Source organism: Polychytrium aggregatum (assembly GCF_025602895.1).
Source record: "Polychytrium aggregatum strain JEL109 chromosome Unknown BJ171scaffold_16, whole genome shotgun sequence".
Lineage (NCBI taxonomy): Eukaryota > Fungi > Chytridiomycota > Chytridiomycetes > Polychytriales > Polychytrium > Polychytrium aggregatum.
In genome coordinates this window covers 505,568-523,802 of record NW_026516218.1, presented here as the reverse complement: position 1 = coordinate 523,802, position 18,235 = coordinate 505,568, and the positions used below count along the sequence as shown (strand labels likewise).

General features: G+C 59.1%; 4 protein-coding genes across 4 annotated transcripts; 1 reads left to right on the top strand and 3 right to left on the bottom strand.

The window, feature by feature from the left end:
- The first annotated feature begins 172 nt into the window (after nucleotides 1-172).
- On the top strand, nucleotides 173-3,536 carry BJ171DRAFT_503018 (mitochondrial carrier domain-containing protein). The gene is made up of 13 exons (XM_053110828.1): nucleotides 173-464; nucleotides 695-846; nucleotides 1,134-1,154; nucleotides 1,259-1,269; nucleotides 1,430-1,440; nucleotides 1,563-1,647; nucleotides 1,768-1,786; nucleotides 1,912-1,951; nucleotides 2,199-2,315; nucleotides 2,534-2,550; nucleotides 2,713-2,984; nucleotides 3,095-3,149; nucleotides 3,286-3,536. The coding sequence occupies exons 1-13, from the start codon at nucleotides 238-240 to the stop codon at nucleotides 3,465-3,467; spliced, it is 1,209 nt and encodes a 402-aa protein (XP_052967190.1). The 5' UTR covers nucleotides 173-237; the 3' UTR covers nucleotides 3,468-3,536.
- On the bottom strand, nucleotides 3,537-5,926 carry BJ171DRAFT_598691 (uncharacterized protein). The gene is made up of 5 exons (XM_053114858.1): nucleotides 5,689-5,926; nucleotides 5,351-5,523; nucleotides 4,973-5,225; nucleotides 4,795-4,886; nucleotides 3,537-4,556 (listed from the first exon to the last, which is right to left on the bottom strand). Exons 1-5 carry the CDS (start codon nucleotides 5,773-5,775, stop codon nucleotides 3,989-3,991), a joined length of 1,173 nt encoding a protein of 390 aa, XP_052967189.1. The 5' UTR covers nucleotides 5,776-5,926; the 3' UTR covers nucleotides 3,537-3,988.
- A 465-nt stretch (nucleotides 5,927-6,391) lies between these two features.
- On the bottom strand, nucleotides 6,392-12,330 carry BJ171DRAFT_441859 (raptor N-terminal caspase like domain-containing protein). The gene is made up of 8 exons (XM_053108082.1): nucleotides 8,918-12,330; nucleotides 8,566-8,674; nucleotides 8,299-8,416; nucleotides 8,018-8,142; nucleotides 7,647-7,855; nucleotides 7,389-7,519; nucleotides 6,982-7,188; nucleotides 6,392-6,851 (listed from the first exon to the last, which is right to left on the bottom strand). Exons 1-8 carry the CDS (start codon nucleotides 11,870-11,872, stop codon nucleotides 6,647-6,649), a joined length of 4,059 nt encoding a protein of 1,352 aa, XP_052967188.1. The 5' UTR covers nucleotides 11,873-12,330; the 3' UTR covers nucleotides 6,392-6,646.
- Nucleotides 12,331-12,957: 627 nt separating this feature from the next.
- On the bottom strand, nucleotides 12,958-17,536 carry BJ171DRAFT_474520 (uncharacterized protein; the record flags this gene model as incomplete). The annotated part of the gene is made up of 10 exons (XM_053108744.1): nucleotides 12,958-13,056; nucleotides 13,178-14,488; nucleotides 14,793-14,839; nucleotides 14,992-15,745; nucleotides 15,945-16,115; nucleotides 16,306-16,412; nucleotides 16,465-16,554; nucleotides 16,774-16,873; nucleotides 17,119-17,135; nucleotides 17,296-17,536. The coding sequence occupies 10 exons, from the start codon at nucleotides 17,534-17,536 to the stop codon at nucleotides 12,958-12,960; spliced, it is 2,937 nt and encodes a 978-aa protein (XP_052967187.1).
- Between the last annotated feature and the right edge of the window lie 699 nt (nucleotides 17,537-18,235).

The following is an 18,235-nucleotide window of genomic DNA, read 5'->3' as shown; positions in this document are numbered from 1 at the left end:
ACATGAACCGTCACATGGTGGACCACTTCCGGCATGGATCGGGAGGGCGCTGGCTGGTGCTGGGTATTGATGCGCAACTCACCCGAGTTTGCCGACTGCTTTGCGAGGCGAGACGGGCTGAAGGAACGGCCAAGCAGCCGGTCTTGAGTTCTGTGCAAACGACTTCCTTGGTCTCAGCCGGAGGTACTTCTTTGGGCTCGGTGGAAACTACTGCTCCGTCGTCGTCGTCGTCGTCCCATGCGCCCCCCACTCGCCCACCCCCAGCGAGGAGGCGCTTGCTCCACCCGAGCGAAACTGGGCGCCCGGGGTGGGCCGCTTGTTCGGGGCGGCGACCGGCCGCGAGGGGTGGGGCACTCTTCCTCCCGACTCCGACCGGGGGGCAAGGCGCTGCTTCTCGATGCGTTGGCTGCAGCCGCTCCGTGTCGGGGCCTCGCCTGTTTGTCCCCGTCGAGCATCTCGATCTGGTCTGTCGGCTCTTTCCGACTTTCGTGCTCGCCTGTTGCCAACACAGCCTCGAGCCCACATCGCCCGATCTTGGCAATCCCGGTCTCGTGCGTAACCGTGTTGGGGCATACCAACGCAGCTAACAGCCAGCAACGCCTTGGGCCACGAATCGCATTGTCATGGGCTGGATCGAACGGCTAGCGCATGGTTCAGGCTCGACAACTAATCTGCTGCCTCTGGATCTTCACAGCAGTTATCCAGTCGCATCGACGCCTCACCAAGCTTCCCTCGATCTGCCACAAGGAGCAGAAACAGACAGCATACGATCCATGTCTTCGTCATCGACTGAAGTGCCAAGCCAGAAGCACATCGCCATCGATTTCGGCGCTGGCGTGGTTGGAGGTAGTCTCGTTCGGTGGCCATTGCGATGCGGTCAACATGCCTACCCGTGTGCAGTTTGCTCGACCTGCCTCCGTTAACTCGACTCCCGCTCTGCGCTTGTCCATCTGCCGTGGTGCGCTCACAGGGTAAGTTCTGTCGCGCTACGATCCTCGTTCGGAGCGATCGCATCGTGCTTGTGAGAGCAGCCGGAGCCATGTATGAAGGTCACGGAGCTGCTCTCCTTTCCTCTGCCGGGCTCTGTCTAATTCACGGCGCCCGACCTCGTTTTGGCCGGGATTCCTCTTTCAGAACCTCTGGTGTCCTGGTGGGTATGTATCGTGCTGCTGCTCCTACTGCTTATGGAGGGGCCATGCCAGGGACCCTGTCGCTTCCGCGCTGACTTTTCTTGGACTACATACCTGAATCTTGCCAGGCCATCCTCTGGTGGGTTCCGGGTGCATGCTTTCATCAGGGCACGAGATCTATGAAAGTGCGGTTGGATTGGGCCTGGAACATGCTGCAATTCGTCAGAATTGCCGTTACTGACCCTGCAAGTCGCCATACAACGGCTGGTCGGTGGACCGAACTGAATAATGGCGCACAGGATACCATCAAGTAAGTTGCTTCAAGTTGACTCATTCCGGACCCAGGTCCTTACTATCCCGCCCGTCTGTCGCCATCACAGCGAGGATGATGACGCTCATGCGCCGTACCATCAACGATTCGTCCACACTCAGGGTTCGATTGCAATCGCAGGCCATATCCGGGCATCGGTACCGCAATCTGATGGACTGCTTTGCGACCATCATCAAGGAGGAGAAGGTAGACGGCGATCTGCGATGCAGAGACGTATGCTGTGCGTTCGGCCGTACAGATGATATCTATGGCGACATCCTGACGAATCTTGTTTGCACCTCGAAATTTCTCCGCCCTCTTTGCCAGATTTCAGGCCTGTACAAAGGTAGGCAAGCCGGTTCAGGGGTGGTCTTGTTTCTGTCGCTGCGGCTCTGTATCGGCCCACGATCCAGTGGTTGTATCTGTGGGTCGCGAACTCGCTCATTCATGCAAAGTACTACTTCCGGCCAGGCATGTCTTCGCCGCTGTTTGGAGTGGCAGTCATCAACAGGTTTGTGGGGAGGTCAAATTCCATTGCTGGGTGGGCTCGGGCAGCGTCGCATGGTCCGCTGAGTTGCATGGAACGAAAGCGAATATTGGCCCCGTTGGAGGATCCTGGCTTGGCTGAGTCTAGTTGGCTCGAGCATGCCGAGACATCTCGTATATATCGAGCAAAACTTCCTCGAAGGACCTATCTGTTCATTGCACGTATCTGACTACCGACGAACTCAATTACGGCGCCAACCGTCCCCCGACAGCTTGCTCTTTGGCGTCTACGGCTGGTTTCTGCGGCACCTCGATAATGGCCGAGAGAGCTCCATCGCAACAATCTTCTGGGCAGGAAACGGATCGGGCTTTGTCAATGCATTTTTCAGGTGGGCTCAGAGGCATCGTTTGGACGAGAAAAGATCGATTGAGTTCATGGTCTTGCGTAGCATCTGTCGACAGCTCGACGACGGCAGTGCGGTGGTGTGTCGCCCGATTGTGTGGCATGCATCTGGCCCGATTGATCGAATCTCCGCATGACGACAGGGTTTAAACGCTCGCTGAAACCCGCCGCCTTCGTTCATTTGCATGCGAAACGGAAATCCAGCTGCCCCATGGAGCTCGGTAAGTGTCATGCCAGGAACGCATCTAATCCATGAATGGACGTGCTGACTCTTTCTCTGTGCGGGGAGAGACGACTGCACTTGATTCACGATCGAACTAATCACGCTATCATCTCGGGGGCTGGTGTGGGTGTGGGTTTGGCTGGACGCCGCTCTTGTGCAGTGAAAATCCGGCTGCAGAATCAGTTCAGTACACCAAGCGGATCATCAGCACCGTACTATCGCGGTCCCCTCGACTGCTGCAGCAAGATATACCGAGCCGAGGGCATCCGCGGGTTCTATCGAGGATTTGGATGCACTCTCATTCGCGAAACCCCAAGCTACGGTGTCTATTTTGCATCCTATGAGCTGCTGTGCCGCTACTGTGTGCCCGAAGGAGCACCCCTGGACAAGCCGACTGCGGGGCTCTTGTTTGCCGGTGGGATGGCTGGAGTGGTAGGGAGCCAACTGCTTGAACCGATAATCCGACAGCCGGCCAGCGAGACGCTCTGCGACGGTGCCAGTGAGGATCCATGGGATAATCTGACATTTTGCTGCCTCTCCAGATGGCCTGGATGATCACCTATCCCTTCGATGTTGTCAAGACTCGGTTGCAGTCCGGTAGGATGGTCGCTCGGGGAGGTATCGAGCAAGCATGGAACCACAGGCGCGTGGTACTCCGCATGGGCGACGGAAGGCCGAAACATGCGCCCCTCCTCCTGAACTCTACACCACTGACCCCTCGCCTTGGTTGCAGTTCCCGATGCCTCGGTGCATGCCCCTGCTTATCGTGGAACGTTCGATTGCATGCGACAGATCATTGCCAAGGAAGGTATCCGGACGCTGTTTGCTGGCGCTGGCGCAACGGCGATCCGGGCCTTCCCGACGAACGCGGCGACATTCTATGCTGTGTGCTGGTTTCAGAGCCTATTCCAGTAAACCGACGGTTTGATATCTATCGATTCCCGAAACCCAATGTGCGCTCTCGTCTGGGGCTACCGCTTGTCTTTGTCCATAGATTTAATTCAGTCCGAGCCTCATGGGAACATGGATGCCAGCGAGTCAGTCTCGCAATCATGGTGGTCGCATCGCGGCGTCAGATCGCATGTCGCCATTGTGCATGATGCGACCGGGGAAAGTTGGACTTGTATCGGGTGTGGCCCGGTGAGTCGGCAAGCAAGATGGCTCTTGTTCGTGTTTTTAGTCAGACAAAAAACTAGGCAAGAGAGCGAAGGAGAGTGACCAAAACAATTGGATGTTCCGACAGACCAGGGTGCAGGCCGTGGATCTAACTGATGTCATGGGGGCGAGGCGGAGAAACAAGCACAGCAACCACAAGTACATGATTGAGAAGGGAATGGTCGTGTAAGGTGTAGACAGTGATGAGCACAGGCAAAGACGAGCGGCGTGAGATGGATTGAAGGAGATAAAAAACACAGCGGGGGAGGGGAATCTCGGATCTACTCCAAAACAATGTCGTCCGGAGCGGTGGACGGCTCCTCCTCTACTTCGGGGTTCCAAGGGTTGTAGAGGTACTGGCCCAGCTTGGATCCAAAGCTCTTGGAGAGGATGACACCGAAGGACATGGTGATCAGCGTCAACAGGAGCGACAGACCCGAGAAGAAGTAGAGGAAGATCCGCATGATGAAGAAGGCGTTCATGCCGTTGGCCTGAGTCTGGTAAGAGCTGGTCCTGATGATCACAAAGATGATGCCAGCAACCGTTCCGACACATCCGACGACAAAGATCCACAGGTAGAGCACACGGTCGGTGTGGACGGCGACGAAGCCCATGGTGATGGTGATCAGGACGAGCGGGATCGAGACGAGAAGCAGCTTGTATAGCAGCTGCTGGCTGGCGGCCGATTGAACGTAGCCCAGATTAACGGCAAGGGTCTGGTCGAGCACGAAGGCAGTGGTGACCTGGATGCCGTAGACAACAAGGAAGAAGGCGTTGAATTTGATGAGGGCCATGAAGATCTGGTAGTTGAGGAAGGCTCTACGCAAGTTCAATCGGGGACCGAGGCGCCTGGATAGGGGAAGCACGGCGGGTTCGTCCGAAAAGGCACAGTTGACACGATCGCAGCCAAGATTGTGTGAGTCACAGGAGTGGGATCGCATGTCCAGAATTAGTACACAGCATGAGGCATTGCGGAATGGTATGCTGCACGTCCACGACGGTAGGATGCCACAAAAGTGCAAGTGGATGCAAGCATATGTGTGGAACGGGGCTGCCGACCGAGAGTGTGCGATGGACAGGGACGTACTTGTACAGCAACCATCGGATCTCATTTGCGATTCCGTTGGACATGCCGAACAGGAAGAGGGTCAGGGCGACACTGGTGTACATGACAAAGCCCTAGAAAGGAGCGAGGGATGAGTCAGGGCCGGAGCGGACAGAATCATTGCTCGAACGTCCCAGGACCACGATGGCTAGAAACAAACCTCGGCAAACTTGGAGAAGCCAGAGTAGTGGAATCCATTGTCGAGAATATCGGCCAGGCTCACAGCGGCCGAATTGGGATCAAGCGAGGTGAATGTATACTGGCGAGACTGGACGTATTGGATGATGGCAAAGGCAGCAGCGCCAACGTAGTAGATGCCAACGGAGATGACCTGGACAATGTTCTTGGAGATCAGAGCGCTCCATGTCATGATGGAGCCGAAGATGCAGGCGATAAGGAAGCATGCTCGGTACCTAAAACGAGAAGCGGGTGTTTGCAGATGAGTCAGCCAGACAGAATCACATGGCAAGCGAGAAGACAGGATACGCCGCACGAATGGGCAAGCGGTTTCGGCCAGCAGGATATGCAGCAGCCGTACATGATGAAGCTGTTGATGATTGTCCTGAAAATCTCGGAAGTGACATCGCTATACGATAGGTCGAGGTCGTCGGGGTTGAGTCCAAAGTAGACGACGATGATGTAGATCTGGAAGGCGATAATGAACACCGAGACGAGGGCGCTAATGAAGAACGTCCATTTGCTGTACTTGTCCTGGTGGTGCAGAGCGACAGCGGGATATGAGAGCGTGATCGAAAAGACTAAGCACAGATCGGCTGAGCCAGCGCCAGTTGAGCCAGAGCCGGTTGAGCCGGTTGAGCCGGTTGAGCCAGAGCCGGCAAAACGCCCGCGGCAGGGTCTGCGGCGGAAAGACGGTACCTGGGGGACGTAGCGGGAAGGCGGAATGAACGGCAGAGGCTGCGAGTCCTGGGCAAGGGCCTTGGAGGAGGATTCGGCGCTGGCCATGGGGGGCAGCTATCGACAGACAGCGACGACGGGGGGGGAAGGCCAGAGGCAGCGAGGATGGTGCTTGGTCGAGGGTCGGTCGAGACGCAAGTCGGCAAACGGAGGAGCGAAGGATGGACGGAGCAGGCGAGAGCCGAGGAGAGCGAAAGGGAGCGAAAGGGAGTGAAAGGGAGCGAGAACAACAGGCGGCTGGGAGAAAATCAGGGAGGCCGTGTGTGTGTGTGGCTCCGCGGCTCGGGTCGTGTTGCGCCAAGAGAGGCGCACGACACAGCGACAGTGCGTGCGCAGAGAGCGTCTGCTGTCACACAAACACGGTCGGTGCACCGCCACACCGGACGGGCCTTGCGTCTTCGGGGCGTGTGCTCAGCCTCCGCGTCGCGGCTGCAAGGCGCTGTGGCGTGGGGCCTTGGCCTGGAGCAGCCAACTGGGCGGCCGAGGCCCATGGACCCATCGCGCTGGTGCGAGGACGTCCTTGTGGGCGGGGGCGTCTGCTTGCGACAACAGAGATCCGGTCGTCAGTCGCAGACGGGCTCATGGTTCCAAAATCGGCGGCGCTGTCCTTCATAGGCCAACGGCGCTCGTTCAACGCCCGGCGCCCCATGTCCAATGGTCAGTGTCCAATTTCAGATACTCTGTATTGATGGCCGGACGGTGGCATTTGGCCGGGCCGTGACCCGTGGTACTGCGTTTGGATGCAGAGCCGGCAGCGGCTCCCTCCAGACATATTTTTGTATCGGTGGTCAGCCCCGCAGCTTGTGGGTGTTGTTCGACCAGACCTGGGTCGTTCTGCGGCGACTGAGGTGTACCTTGATCCAGCAGCAGCAGCAGCAGCAGCAGCGGCGGCGGCGGCGGCGGCGGCGGCAGAGAGGCTCTACTGGGCTCGCAACTCGGATCCGTAGATCGAGATCGAGTTTGTTCCAGCCGCAGAAGCAGCAAACACAAGGCTGTGCGGGTGGAAGTCAATGTGGTTGATGGCGCCGGGCTTTTGTCCCAGGATGTACCCTTCGTGATACCGGATCTGGCTGAGGATCTGCCCTTCGATGTTCTGGACGCACATTGTATGCGAGGCACTTCCGCTGAGACACAGCGGGAGAGGGGGAGGCAGAGCGCTGTCAGGAACCAAGCAGACTCGAGCCTCGGGTGACCGAGGGGTTATATCCATTTCCTGGAACAAACCAACAGGTAGCCATGTTCAGACCCACTTACCGCACGATCAGGGGCGCCTGCTCATGCACGGCGAATGCCGACATGTCGCTGGCGCCTGCTCCTTCGAGAACGGCCGTGGCACCAGTGCTTCGTAGATCCCACAGCCTCACCTCACCCGAAGCCGAGGCCGATATCAGCTGCTCGCTGGGGTGGTGGAAGATGGTGGACAGAATGCGCTGTCGATGGTCGCTGATTGTATGAACCAGGCTAGAGCGACGATAGGAGGCTCTCGGTCAGCAGACGAGCCGTGTCCTGGCCATGCCCTGGCCATGCCCTGGCCATGCCCATCGGCTTGCGGAGTCTCACGTCCTGGCCAGCAACGACCTCATGGGATCACTTTGCCGACACACCGATGCCATCCGAATGAGTGCCGCGCCACCCTCGTCCATAGTTTGCAGTCGACTTACCAATCCGTGCCACTCTGACGTCGGTCGTAGAGACGGATGGCGCCGTCGTTGAATCCCGCAATGACCAGGAATGGGTTCTGTCGGTTGCTAGCGAGAGATGTCACCGGCTGGCCCGTTTGTGTTGAAATGTCCTGAGCACCCAAGCGACGTCGGTCAGTATCGGAGCTCCACATCAAGCACACCAGCTTCGTCGGCGACCGTCAGGCGTCCGTCTCTGCAGCTGCGAGATCGACAGCAAAACGTGCAGTCCATGCTTACCCGCACACAGGTTTCGCGGTAGGCATCCCAGATACGGATGAACTTGGATTCGCCCGAGATCGACAACAGTCCGGTGTGCTGCTGCCAGTCCGAGATGAGACCCGGTCCACTCGACTCGGGAAACAAGTCTGTCAGGGCGCGCCACGACGTTGCAAGCTCGTACTTGCGCTTCTCTTCGTAGTTTCGGTAGATTCGCACCACACCCTCGCCTGAAAACGCCGCATTTCCAGACCCAGCAAGGAGGCCACGTCGGAAGTGTTAGTTGCAAACCGCGCTCGGCTCCATCGTGCTGCATCATACTGCATCATGCTCCATACTGCATCATGCTCCATCGTGCACCACATCGCTGCTGTTCCTGTGGCATCACATACTTGATCCCACAAACAGCAGGCTGTAATCTTCCTCGTTGATGAAGCGCAGGGATGTGATCCGACTTCCAGCCGGATTCTTGTTTGAGAAGGATGACAACTTGACGTTCTCCTCCCAGTCGTACACACTGAACGAGCCACAATCCAGGCAGTTGGTCAGTGCGGAGCTCAGCATACAAGGCTAATGAAACAAGGGGGAACATGGCACAGGGCGGTGCTACAAGAGCTGCGGCAACATCGTCCGAGCGACGAAAACGCCCGCCAGCGACACAGCAGCAACTCACCTCACAATATTTCGCTCGTCTACATATGCCAGATGCTGCTCGAACTGGTGGAAGCGGAGCAGCGTGGGCGGCTGCTCTGTCGTTATCATCTTGATACACTCTTCAAACTTGCGCGTGCCTGCATTGCCATCGAGTAGCCGACAGGCACGCCCTCCAAAGTGTCAGAAACACCGTGGAGATCGCATTTGCCGGCGCATCGTCCTCTCATATTCACCGGTGCATCGTCCTCTTCGCAGCTAGAGCATCCCAGCTGGTTGTTTAACGTACCGCTCGTTTCATAGAAGGGAAGGTTGGCTGCAACAACCTTGTCGTTGCGCTGCTTGCGCCACTGACGCTCATTGAAACTATCGCTGCCGGCATCGTCTCGCTCCCGCATCTGTGGCAGCATCAGAAATGATGGAGCATGCCGCGTGAGTATCATCCCATCGGTCCGAGGCCACCACCATCTCTTCCAAGTCGATGCAGCTCGTCAAACCGCCGGCCGTCGCAGCGAACATGTCGCGACGCATAGAGCGAGCGGATACACATGGCGCCATGCTACAAGCTTTGCACCTCGATGTGGCTCGAGTTGATTTGACTAGACCCGACTCTACCTCCCATCGCACCCGACAGTACTTACGCGAATCTGCGGCTCGGCAAAGGACTCGCAGCTCCATTCAAAGAACTCGGACTCCAGAGACACCGTGTCGATTTCAAAGCTGGGGTTCTCCAGAAGGTTGCGCAGGGCATCAGCTCCGCTGCCGGGCACAGGCGAGGGTGCCCGAGATCCAGGCCGGCTGTGCGAGCTCGGTGGCGGCGTCTCTGCACCGGCTCGAGATCGGCGCTCGCCAGCAACAAGCAGGTTGCTCGCGGCCGTAAGCCAGGGACTGGGTGGAGGGTTAGTGCCACTGCTGGCCGGGCCCTGGGCAAGATTGGCGGAGCCGTTGAGCTCGCCGGGCAGGTTCTCGGAAGAGGCGCCTCGGCCGGTGAGATAGTGGACAAAGGAAGTGGAGCGCTTGAGCGTGGCTCGGGATTCTTTGGCGGCACTCGACTGGTAGATTGTCGACGATCTCGAGAGCGGCAGCGGAGACGGGGCTTGAAGTCCGTCCAAAACAGCACCCGGGCCGTGGAGGGGCAGTTCGAGCGAATGCGACCGGGCCAGCTTCAGGTGAATCTGGTCGACGATGCGTATGGCCTTGCGCGCGATGCCCTCGAAAGGGTCCACCGTAAGGGCCAGTAACACCTTCCAGATGCATCCGTAGATACTGTTGTGCGAAGGCGACTTGAACTGGGACTGGGTGGATCGCCAGTCGATGCCCGCCAGCGAGGCCGAGCGCCGGCCGTTTGGTTGACTCCGGACGTCCTCAGTGAACCTCTTGCGATCGTCTTCAATCATCTCGAGCGCACAGTTGACAAACTTGGAGTGGTAGTGCTGCACGTAGTGCGAGAGGGTCACCACGAGCTCGTTGCGGACCAAATGCGAGGCGTCCGAGGTCGCCACCAGGATCGAAATGCCAATGTTGGTGCCGACGTCGACGGTGATGACAGGGTCGCCGCCCTCGATCTCGTCCAGGAGTGTGCCAAAGGCAAAGAGCGCTGCTGCACGGACCTCGGCCACATGGTCGAGCAAAAGTGGAGCCAGCTTCTCGTGGACGTTCTCCGACACGGCCGTGCGCTTGGCCTCGGAATAGCCCTGCCACATCTTGCCGAGGCAAATGCACGACCACTGACGAAGGAGCGGGTCGGGGTCGACGAGGTACAGCGAGAGCGACGGGAGCAAGTCGCTGCGAAGACACGCCTGCTGGCCGCTGCGGAAGTTGTGGCAAAAGACCGAGAGAATAAAGGCGCACATGGCGCGGTGCTCTGAGATGTTTGGGATCAAGGGCATGCCTGTGTGGGAGACCAGGATGCTCAAAAAATAGGTGAAGCCGTTGTCCTTGAGCAGGTCGTTCTGACAGGAGCGGTCGACGGCGAGGATCTTGGCCCAGATGAAGACCAGCACCGACTTGAGATCGCCCGCGGGGCTCTGCAGCAGCTTCAGGACATATGGGAAGATGCCGACGGACAGGGCCAGGTTGACGGCCCAGGGACCGAGGTCAAGGAACTTGCTCAGGAGCATCAGGGCGCGCAAGCGATGCGCCTGGCTGAGAAGCACCTGCAGGACAATCGGCAGCTGCTCCGGGGGCTCGCGCGAGATGGCGCCCTTGGTGAGCCAGACCTCAAAGGCCGTCAGCTGGTCGGCAAAGAAGGTGCTGCTCTGGTACTCGACCGCCGTCCCGTTCTCCTCTTGGGCGAGCAGGTCAGGCAGCTGCGAGAGACACATGTCGGCAGCAAGATCCCAGGCCTCCCACATGGGGTGCTGGTGCGTCGGCGGCAGGCTGGGGCTCGACTGGGGCGTGCAGTGGTAGGATCGCATGATGCGATCGGCGAGCAAAAAGTTGCGGAACATGGCCGCGACCATCAAGTCCTGGCGGAACAGGGTCTTGAACAGATCGTGCGGCAGCACGATCCAGGCGATCGTGTCCGTGATGGCAGTGAAGATCCAGTTGAGCTCACCGAGGGGGGTGCGGCGGTCGTTGAGGCGGCCGGGGATCTTCATGATCATATCCGGGGTGATGTTGGTGAGGAGCGGGTTGTTGGAGACGAACCAGCGCAGGCCAATCTCGATGGGGGTCGTCAGACAGCAGGTGAAGATGTCGGCCGGCAACTCGGGATTCATCGGCAGGATCTCGTTGGGGCCACAGGCAGCCAGCTGGATACAGTCGCGCATCGGGACGTACGGGGTCGGGGGCGCACCGTTGTTGGAAGCGCCGTTGACCTCGGCCTGCCGCAGAGCCTCGGTATCGCGCTGCTCGGCAAACCGGTTGAAGGACTGCAGGATGTTTCCGGCATTGGAGCAGTCGTAGACATAGATGCACGGCGAGCCCAGCCAGGTCTGGATGTCGTATATGGATATGGGGATATACTGCGTGTAGTTGCGGTTGAAGACCCAGATTTCGCCGCCGGGGGTGGGCTTGGGCACACCGTGGCCGTTGTAGTGGAACAGGATGCGCTCCTCCCTTGCGTTGCGGCGGAGCGAGAGGCAGAGCCGCTTGGTCTCCTCGATAGACGGATCCAGAGAGAGACGGTAGCGCGACCGGGGCTGCCACACCTCATACTGCTGCTGCAGATTGCGGCCGATGCTCTCGAGGGCCCTGGGCGGCGGGAGCGAGAACGGGTCGACCCAGCACTCCATCTTGGCACATGGGTTGGTCTTGACGACGTCCGGCGGATCGACGCCGATGTTGAGGCAGATGACCAGAGCGACCGAGACGGTTTTTAGCCGCTCCTTCATTCTCCAGTCGGTGGGCGCCTGGGTGCGGCACGGGTGTGTTAGTGTTGGAGCGCCATGCGATTCGTGGCGCCGCTCGGTATAGTACGAATAAGTGAAGTAGGGCTGCTCCTCGGGTGAGTCGAGATAGGGCGACTCGGGAAGGGCGTCGCCGCTGATCGGAGAGTGCTCGGAGCTGCCAAGATCTGCAGTCTCGAGGTCGCTGAGGTTGGGCATGGAGAGGACGCTGGCGCTGTTTTGCTGTGCAGACGGGGTGTCGGCCATTGCTGCTGCTTGTGGTCGCTGTGATGCGCTGCTGGGACAGAGGGGCGAGAAAAAAGAGCGGATGGGGTGGATGGCCAGTGGGCGAGCGCAGAATAGGCTCAGCTAGTGCGGAGGGTAGAGTTTGGATGGAAGCGGCTTGATGGCCCAGCGATGGTCCAGTGATGGCCCAGTGATGGCCCAGTGATGGCCCAGTGATGGCCCAGTGATGGTCTGTGGCCAGATGAAGGGATGAGCTGAGTCGAGACGGCGGGCGGGTGAGCTGGCTGGCTGGCACGTCCGACGGTCGGGCTGGAGATGGCCAAGCCAGAAAGCGATGCTTTGATCGGAGCAGATCGACCGGGCTGGAGGCGAGCGACGGGGCTGCAGAAGACAGCGGGGGGGGGCAGCGAGCCTGGTAGACGCCGGTCCTGGCTGATGCGGATCCTGGCTGATGCGGTCCTGGACGTTTGCTCCTGCAGAGAGGGGCAGAGCAAGAAAAAGGTTGTCGGCCAGGGCAGCGCCTTGTCTGCGGGGCCGTGTGCGCGCGGTTCGAGCCGGCGACGGCGGTGTCCCGGCTGCGACGGAACAGGCCGCCGCCAGCGAGGGCGATAACGATAACGAGGGCCTATGGCTCTCATCTCCCCGGACTGCTCGATAGGATGGTCCCTGCTTTCCTCCTTCCCTTGTGTACTGCTAGGGCCCACAGGCCTCGAAAGCTTTCAATTGAAATATAAACAATAATACGAAGTATACTAGCAATAGTAAACGATAGCGACGACATGGGTATGGTATGCAGCCCAGGGTGCGTCTCTGGCGAGACAAGTCCGGCGCGCGGCAGTGGCTGTTTCGACAGGTGCATATATGTATTCAGGAGCCAGAGCGAGCACAGCCATCAACAGGTATCGAGGGTGTCCCAGCCCGACTCGGTCGCTCAAAATAACTTGGCCAGTCTGGGATGGGGACGGAGGAGCATTGTGAGGGATTCCGAAAACAAAATATCAGTCAGCCGAAAAGTGAAGCGTTGGCGACTGGACTTTCACGAGTGTCTCTGAATGCAGCCGTCCGTTGGCCTCGCATCACCAAGTCGCACATATCGCTGCGCTTGCCTACTTTTTCAGGTCTCTGATCTTCCACGGCGGCTGCCTTTGCAGTTCTTCCCTCGACATGCCAAAGTGTCGTTGGCAGTCTTCGTTGGACAGATATCGCTGCAGGGCAAAGACACACCAGTTACGCCGGCGGACTGGACTCAAATTACCGGCCGCACCGGCCGAGGCCGGGCCAGTGCAAAGCAGGGATCGGTGTGCCGCCACGAACATATGCACATACCTCAAGATTGGCCATGTCCAGGTCAGGGTCCCTGCGGCTGACCAGGTCTTCGTACGGGCGAATATCGTAGACATAGGTTTTTGCGATGGCGGCGGGCGCACCAACACCGGTTCCTGCCAGTCTGGCGGCGCTCGATTCACCACCGTCGCTGCCGATCTTCTTGAGTCGAGGTGACGGAACCGTGTTGGGTGAGTTGGGTCCGGACAGGTTGCCAGCCCGGTCTTCCTCGGCTTGGTTGCGTCGGCCGATCTTGGACTGGAGCTCCTTGTGGATGTCATTCGTCTTGCTGGACCAAATCCCACGCAGCGCCGGGTCGCCGCTATTGCCCTTGGACATGGGAACGCCGTCCACCTGCAAGCCAATCGAGTGGTCGCCATTACTAGCATCGGCGGGCACGGGGACGGTTCCACGCGAGCTGGCGCTGTAGCTGCGACCTTCGTCGAGACGTCCAAAGCTGTGCTGGTGCGAGAGCTTGGGAGCCGGAGCACCGCCAGCACCGAGAGGCTTGTTGGCTTGAGGCAGCTGCGACTCCGAGTACCCCATGTAACCTAGACTCGTGGGAGATGGTCCAGAGGAGTGCGCCTGACCCGTTTTTGCAGCGAAATAGGCGGCGGCGGACTGTGCCATGTCGCCATTGAGCCCAGAGGAAGGGCTGTAGCTGAAGCCGTCGTAGGCCGTGGGGGTCGCAAAGATTTCGGCGGCGTTGCTCGTCAACATGGCGAGAATCGACTCCAGCGCCTTGAAAATGTCGGATATCAAACCCGGCAGGAGCGTGGTGATCAGATCGGGGCTAATGTTGGGTGCGTGCAGAGACTCCAGCTTGGCCGTGCTGTCGTCCACGAGGGTCTGAAGCCTCTGGGCAATGCTGCTTTGGATCGAAAGAACCAGTCCCTTGCCACGGTTGGAGCCGACACTTTGCAGCAGAATGTTGCAGAAATCGAAGCAGTAGCCAAGGTTGTGCAGCGAGGACGCTCGGCTCGACTCGGCCGAGCCCCACAGTCTGTGCTCGGTCAGGAATGCGTGGCGCTCTTTCAGCCGATTCAGGATTGCCGTCATATCATCGACTGTGCTGGAGATCACCAGTGGCGCATCGAGGCCGATGTGGGACCGGCTGTCGTCGACTGCGGTCGAATAGGCGCTCGGTGCGTATCTCGATTTCGCGGAATCGGTTGCCACGCGGTTGGGGGCCGAAGAGTCGTCCCGGAAATCTGCCGGCAGCGACAGCGCCGGAGAGCCGTCCGACCGGGGTCCAGACGAGGCCGAGTCGGATCTGAACTCCATATTGCGGGACCGTACCATCGCCGACAATGGCTGTGGGTGGGCATGGGTTGCACAGTTGTTAGTACGTCAGTGATGGATTGGGGAGCCTGGACGACAGTTCTCAGCCGGCATGGACGACAGTTCTCAGCCGGCACATGCCTGACGGTGAAAAATGGCCCCGCATCGCAGGACCAGCCAAAATGTACACACGACCTCTGACTGAAGAGGAATATACTCCACTCGCCGGCCAGCACAGTGCATCCCACTCAGCCTGTCTTCCGCAACCAGCCCAAGTCCTGAAACGACACGACTCCCGCATCCAACTGCCATCTCTCCCACCCCCAAGCAGACCCACCGTGGTGGCGAGGGCACTCGCCAGCTTCCTCGGCGAAACTTCGTCATCTGGACAAACCGACGGAAGGCAATCAGGGGGTTAGCCAAACAAACGGATGAATGGTTGGAAACAAAGAGAAGACGTCCTCGTGGCAGACCAGGAGGTGCCTGCAAGACGGCTTCGGCTCGGCTGCAACACGATCGGGAATCAGGCCACATACTGCGCTCTCGCTCCTCCGGTGGAGTCGTGGATATGTACGAGCTGGGAACCCAGCCACTTTGCTCGCCGACGCTGACCAGGAGCCAGTGCTCGGCCTTGCGGTGGATCAGCAGCTTTGTGCCTTTAGAAACAGTCAGCTCGTTCTTGGAGACACGAAAGTAGTCGTAAAGTACCCATCCAGTCGTCGGCACGGCCTCTTCGTTCTTGGGCAGCCACAAGCATCCGCTTGGAGCCCAGAAAAGGCCGTTTGAGCGCTCCACCTGAGACCAGCCACCTTCAGTCGCAACAATCTTGAGCCTGTCACCGATGGCAATGTCGGTTTCATCTTCGCGTGTAGCAGAGTACTCGTAGATGCCGATGGCGATACACTCCAGCTCAGTCGAGGAAAGAGGCTCGGGTGTTCGACGCATCTGCGAGTTTTGCAGGGTCGAAGGAGCGCGCTGGAGCTGGGTCTTGTTCTGCTTGATGTGACGGAGGGTGAACTTTGGCGCATCTTTGCCCTGGTTGAGGAAATCCAGGTGGATCTGAAGCGGCGTGGCATTGAAGCTCAGACACTGCGTCGCACTGTCGCTGGATTCCATGCACAGAGCAAAATCCCGCCAATGGTCGTTGATTTTGCAATCGCGGAGAACGTGTGCGATGATAGAGGCGCAGGTGTGTGTCGGTCGAACCCGGCACACCTTGTAGGTTGAAGTTGTCAGGCCCAGTAGCCGGTCGATGTAGATGCGGATAACATTGAGATCCTCTTGCTTTTGCTGCAGAATCGAGTAAAGTGGAGCGTTAGACCAAGGAGCCGATACAGTTGCTCGGCTTATGTGTCAGACGCCGATGGTAAGGGGGAGGGAGGCCGGGATTGGGGGTCAAACCATGGCATTGCGGCAAGACCCACACGAAAGCAATGCAACCGAATCGCTCGCAGCGCGAACATATTTCCTATGACGGTTGGATGCGAACCTGGCCAGGTGAGATGACGCTCGGCACCGAGCTTTGTAGGCTCGGGGTGACCATTACGTTCGGCGAGCCGTGCCGGACGGATGTCGCGAGAAGACTGCTTTCATGAGGCTGGTTGAGCAGCGCCGTGTCGACATGCGGGATAGGCGTGGCTGTGGATTTCTTTTGGAATTTCTGCAGCCATGAGGTCAGGTTAGCACCAGTCATGGGTGTGCGAAGGGCACTTGAGACAAGCGCGCTTCCACATGGACGCCAAGAGATGCTGATTCAGGGATCGAGCATCATTCCAGGATCGGCTGAGCGGACTGCAGTACCGATAGAGTATCTCGAAACAAAGCCGGTGGTCGCCAGGAGAGTTACTTACTTTGTATCCCTTGACCAGAGTCCACACGGGCTGCAGATCTTCCTGCAGCGTCATCAGCTGGAAGCTCAGCTTGCCAACCGAGTCTGACAGCGACTGAATGGCGTGGTCTGTGCAGTTGGAATGCATAATTCAGCCGGGAGTGTTGTGCGAGGGACGCACAGCTCATTTGGCCCGAGCCGAAGAAGGACAAGCCACTCAAGTGCACGACGATCCGCGATGCCCCAGAGTCCATGGACTGGCTGAAAGGAGCTCGAAGCGACAACGAGCACACCCGGATTTATGGCTCGGGACAAAGGGGCCCAGCGAGCGCGACGAGCATAAGGATGCTGGCGACTGCTGGCAAGGCCAGTATCGGCAGGGTGGGAGTTGCGGGCGGGGAAGGGAGGGAAGGGAGGGAAGGGAGGGAAGGGAGGGGGCTGGCAAGCAATAACGCTGCAGCCGCGCAGATCGCATCAACAGCACTCGTACCCTTTTCCTCGATGATTCGCTCCAGGCGCTGGACGTCGAAAGCCAACTTTTCGGAGAACTCGGTGAAGCTTAATTCGGCGTACATTCTCTCTGGCAGAGGCTGCATGGCGGGAGCGAGAGCGAGAGTGATTGTGTCAGCCGTGTGCGAGAGGAATGCCCTCCTCCTCCCTTTGGCTTGCGGGAGACTGGTCCAAAGGGCTGTTTTCCGCCAAGTTCCGAGAGGGCGAGCGCGGCTGCGGTGGTAGCGCACGGGTTGGCCCACGAGTCCTCGAAGAGAATCGCAGGAATGCGGGGGCGAGATTCGGTTGGGAGGGTGCGAGGCCGGGACGGCCAGCCCGAGCTCACCTTCATGTGGCGAGCATCTGTAGAATCGGCGATATGGCCGGTGTGAACGATAGAGGCCGTCAGCCTAAGCTGTGGCAAGCCAAGGAGAGCAAGTATCCAATGCGGGAGCACGAATTCAATGGAGATTGGGCTCGATGGCGGGATGGAGGCAAAACGACGGGCAAGGAGCAGGCTTACGTTGCGGAATATAATCGTCCTCATCTATCGGGATGCCGCTGTTGATTTTTTCGTTGTAGATCTTGTTGAGGAGAACGATGCGATCGCCGACTGCGGTGATGCCCAGGGCCTTGAGCATTGCGTGGTCGGCGCGGACGAGGAGTTCGCCGGTAATCTCGTGCTTCAGGAAGTCTCTGGCGTGTTGAGGAAAGCCGTTCTGGCTTGCCCAAGAGGCCACATCGCTGGCGGACCACCGATCCATGGCGCTAGGTGGTTAGAGAAGAATACGGGGGGAGACTCGCAGACGCAGAAGGCGGAAGCAGAGGCAGCAGAGGCAGCAGGAGCAGCAGGAGAGGCAGCGGCAGCAGGAGCCAGGAGCAGGAACAGCACAGGCCGTCGAGGCAGGGCCAAAGAGCGGACGGCAGAAGCAAGCGAGCGGCCGAGGGCATGGTCACACGACGAGGGAGAGGACCAGCCCGGCCGCCACCGCGGGGGCAAAGGGGGAGCCGAGCCAGACACCGACATCGACATCGACAGGACAGATGGATGCGCTGGTGGGCCGACGACGGCGTGCCGCGGACGACGTCGCTCGGGATGGGACGGAGAGCTGCGAGCGAGCGAGCGAGTGCTGGCCGATGGGCGATGTGCGATGTGCGGGAGCAACAGCACCCAATGTCCGTAACGACAAGGTAACAGTGCCTGTCAAATAGCCATCAGAGCCGCCATCAACAGCGACGGCGACAGCAGTAGCGACACCCATTCACCAGGAGCCATGATCGTTCCAGGAGCCAAGCGGCTTTCCGGCAGCCGGTACCCCCCCCCCGAGCGGCCGCAGGGGTCAGCAGCGTGCGCTTGCCGGACGGCCGCTGCTCGTCCGGACTGCTGGAAACTTGGCAGACAGCGGCAGGCCGGAGGAGACAATGCACGGCACATCCTTGTCGGCAGAAACGTGCCTTCCTTG

Excerpts from the sequence above, each read along its gene's own strand:
- BJ171DRAFT_503018 (XM_053110828.1), top strand. The coding sequence starts at position 238 with ATGCGCCCCCCACTCGCCCACCCCCAGCGAGGAGGCGCTTGCTCCACC. Across the intron at positions 1,952-2,198 it reads GGAGTGGCAGTCATCAACAG|CTTGCTCTTTGGCGTCTACG; the intron begins GTTTGTGGGGAG and ends GTCCCCCGACAG. Across the intron at positions 3,150-3,285 it reads CAAGACTCGGTTGCAGTCCG|TTCCCGATGCCTCGGTGCAT; the intron begins GTAGGATGGTCG and ends CCTTGGTTGCAG.
- BJ171DRAFT_598691 (XM_053114858.1), bottom strand. The coding sequence starts at position 5,775 with ATGGCCAGCGCCGAATCCTCCTCCAAGGCCCTTGCCCAGGACTCGCAG. Across the intron at positions 5,524-5,688 it reads CTTCCCGCTACGTCCCCCAG|GACAAGTACAGCAAATGGAC; the intron begins GTACCGTCTTTC and ends CTGCACCACCAG. Across the intron at positions 4,557-4,794 it reads ATCCGATGGTTGCTGTACAA|GCGCCTCGGTCCCCGATTGA; the intron begins GTACGTCCCTGT and ends TCCCCTATCCAG.
- BJ171DRAFT_441859 (XM_053108082.1), bottom strand. The coding sequence starts at position 11,872 with ATGGCCGACACCCCGTCTGCACAGCAAAACAGCGCCAGCGTCCTCTCC. Across the intron at positions 8,143-8,298 it reads GACGAGCGAAATATTGTGAG|TGTGTACGACTGGGAGGAGA; the intron begins GTGAGTTGCTGC and ends TGGCTCGTTCAG. Across the intron at positions 7,520-7,646 it reads ACCGCGAAACCTGTGTGCGG|GACATTTCAACACAAACGGG; the intron begins GTAAGCATGGAC and ends TTGGGTGCTCAG.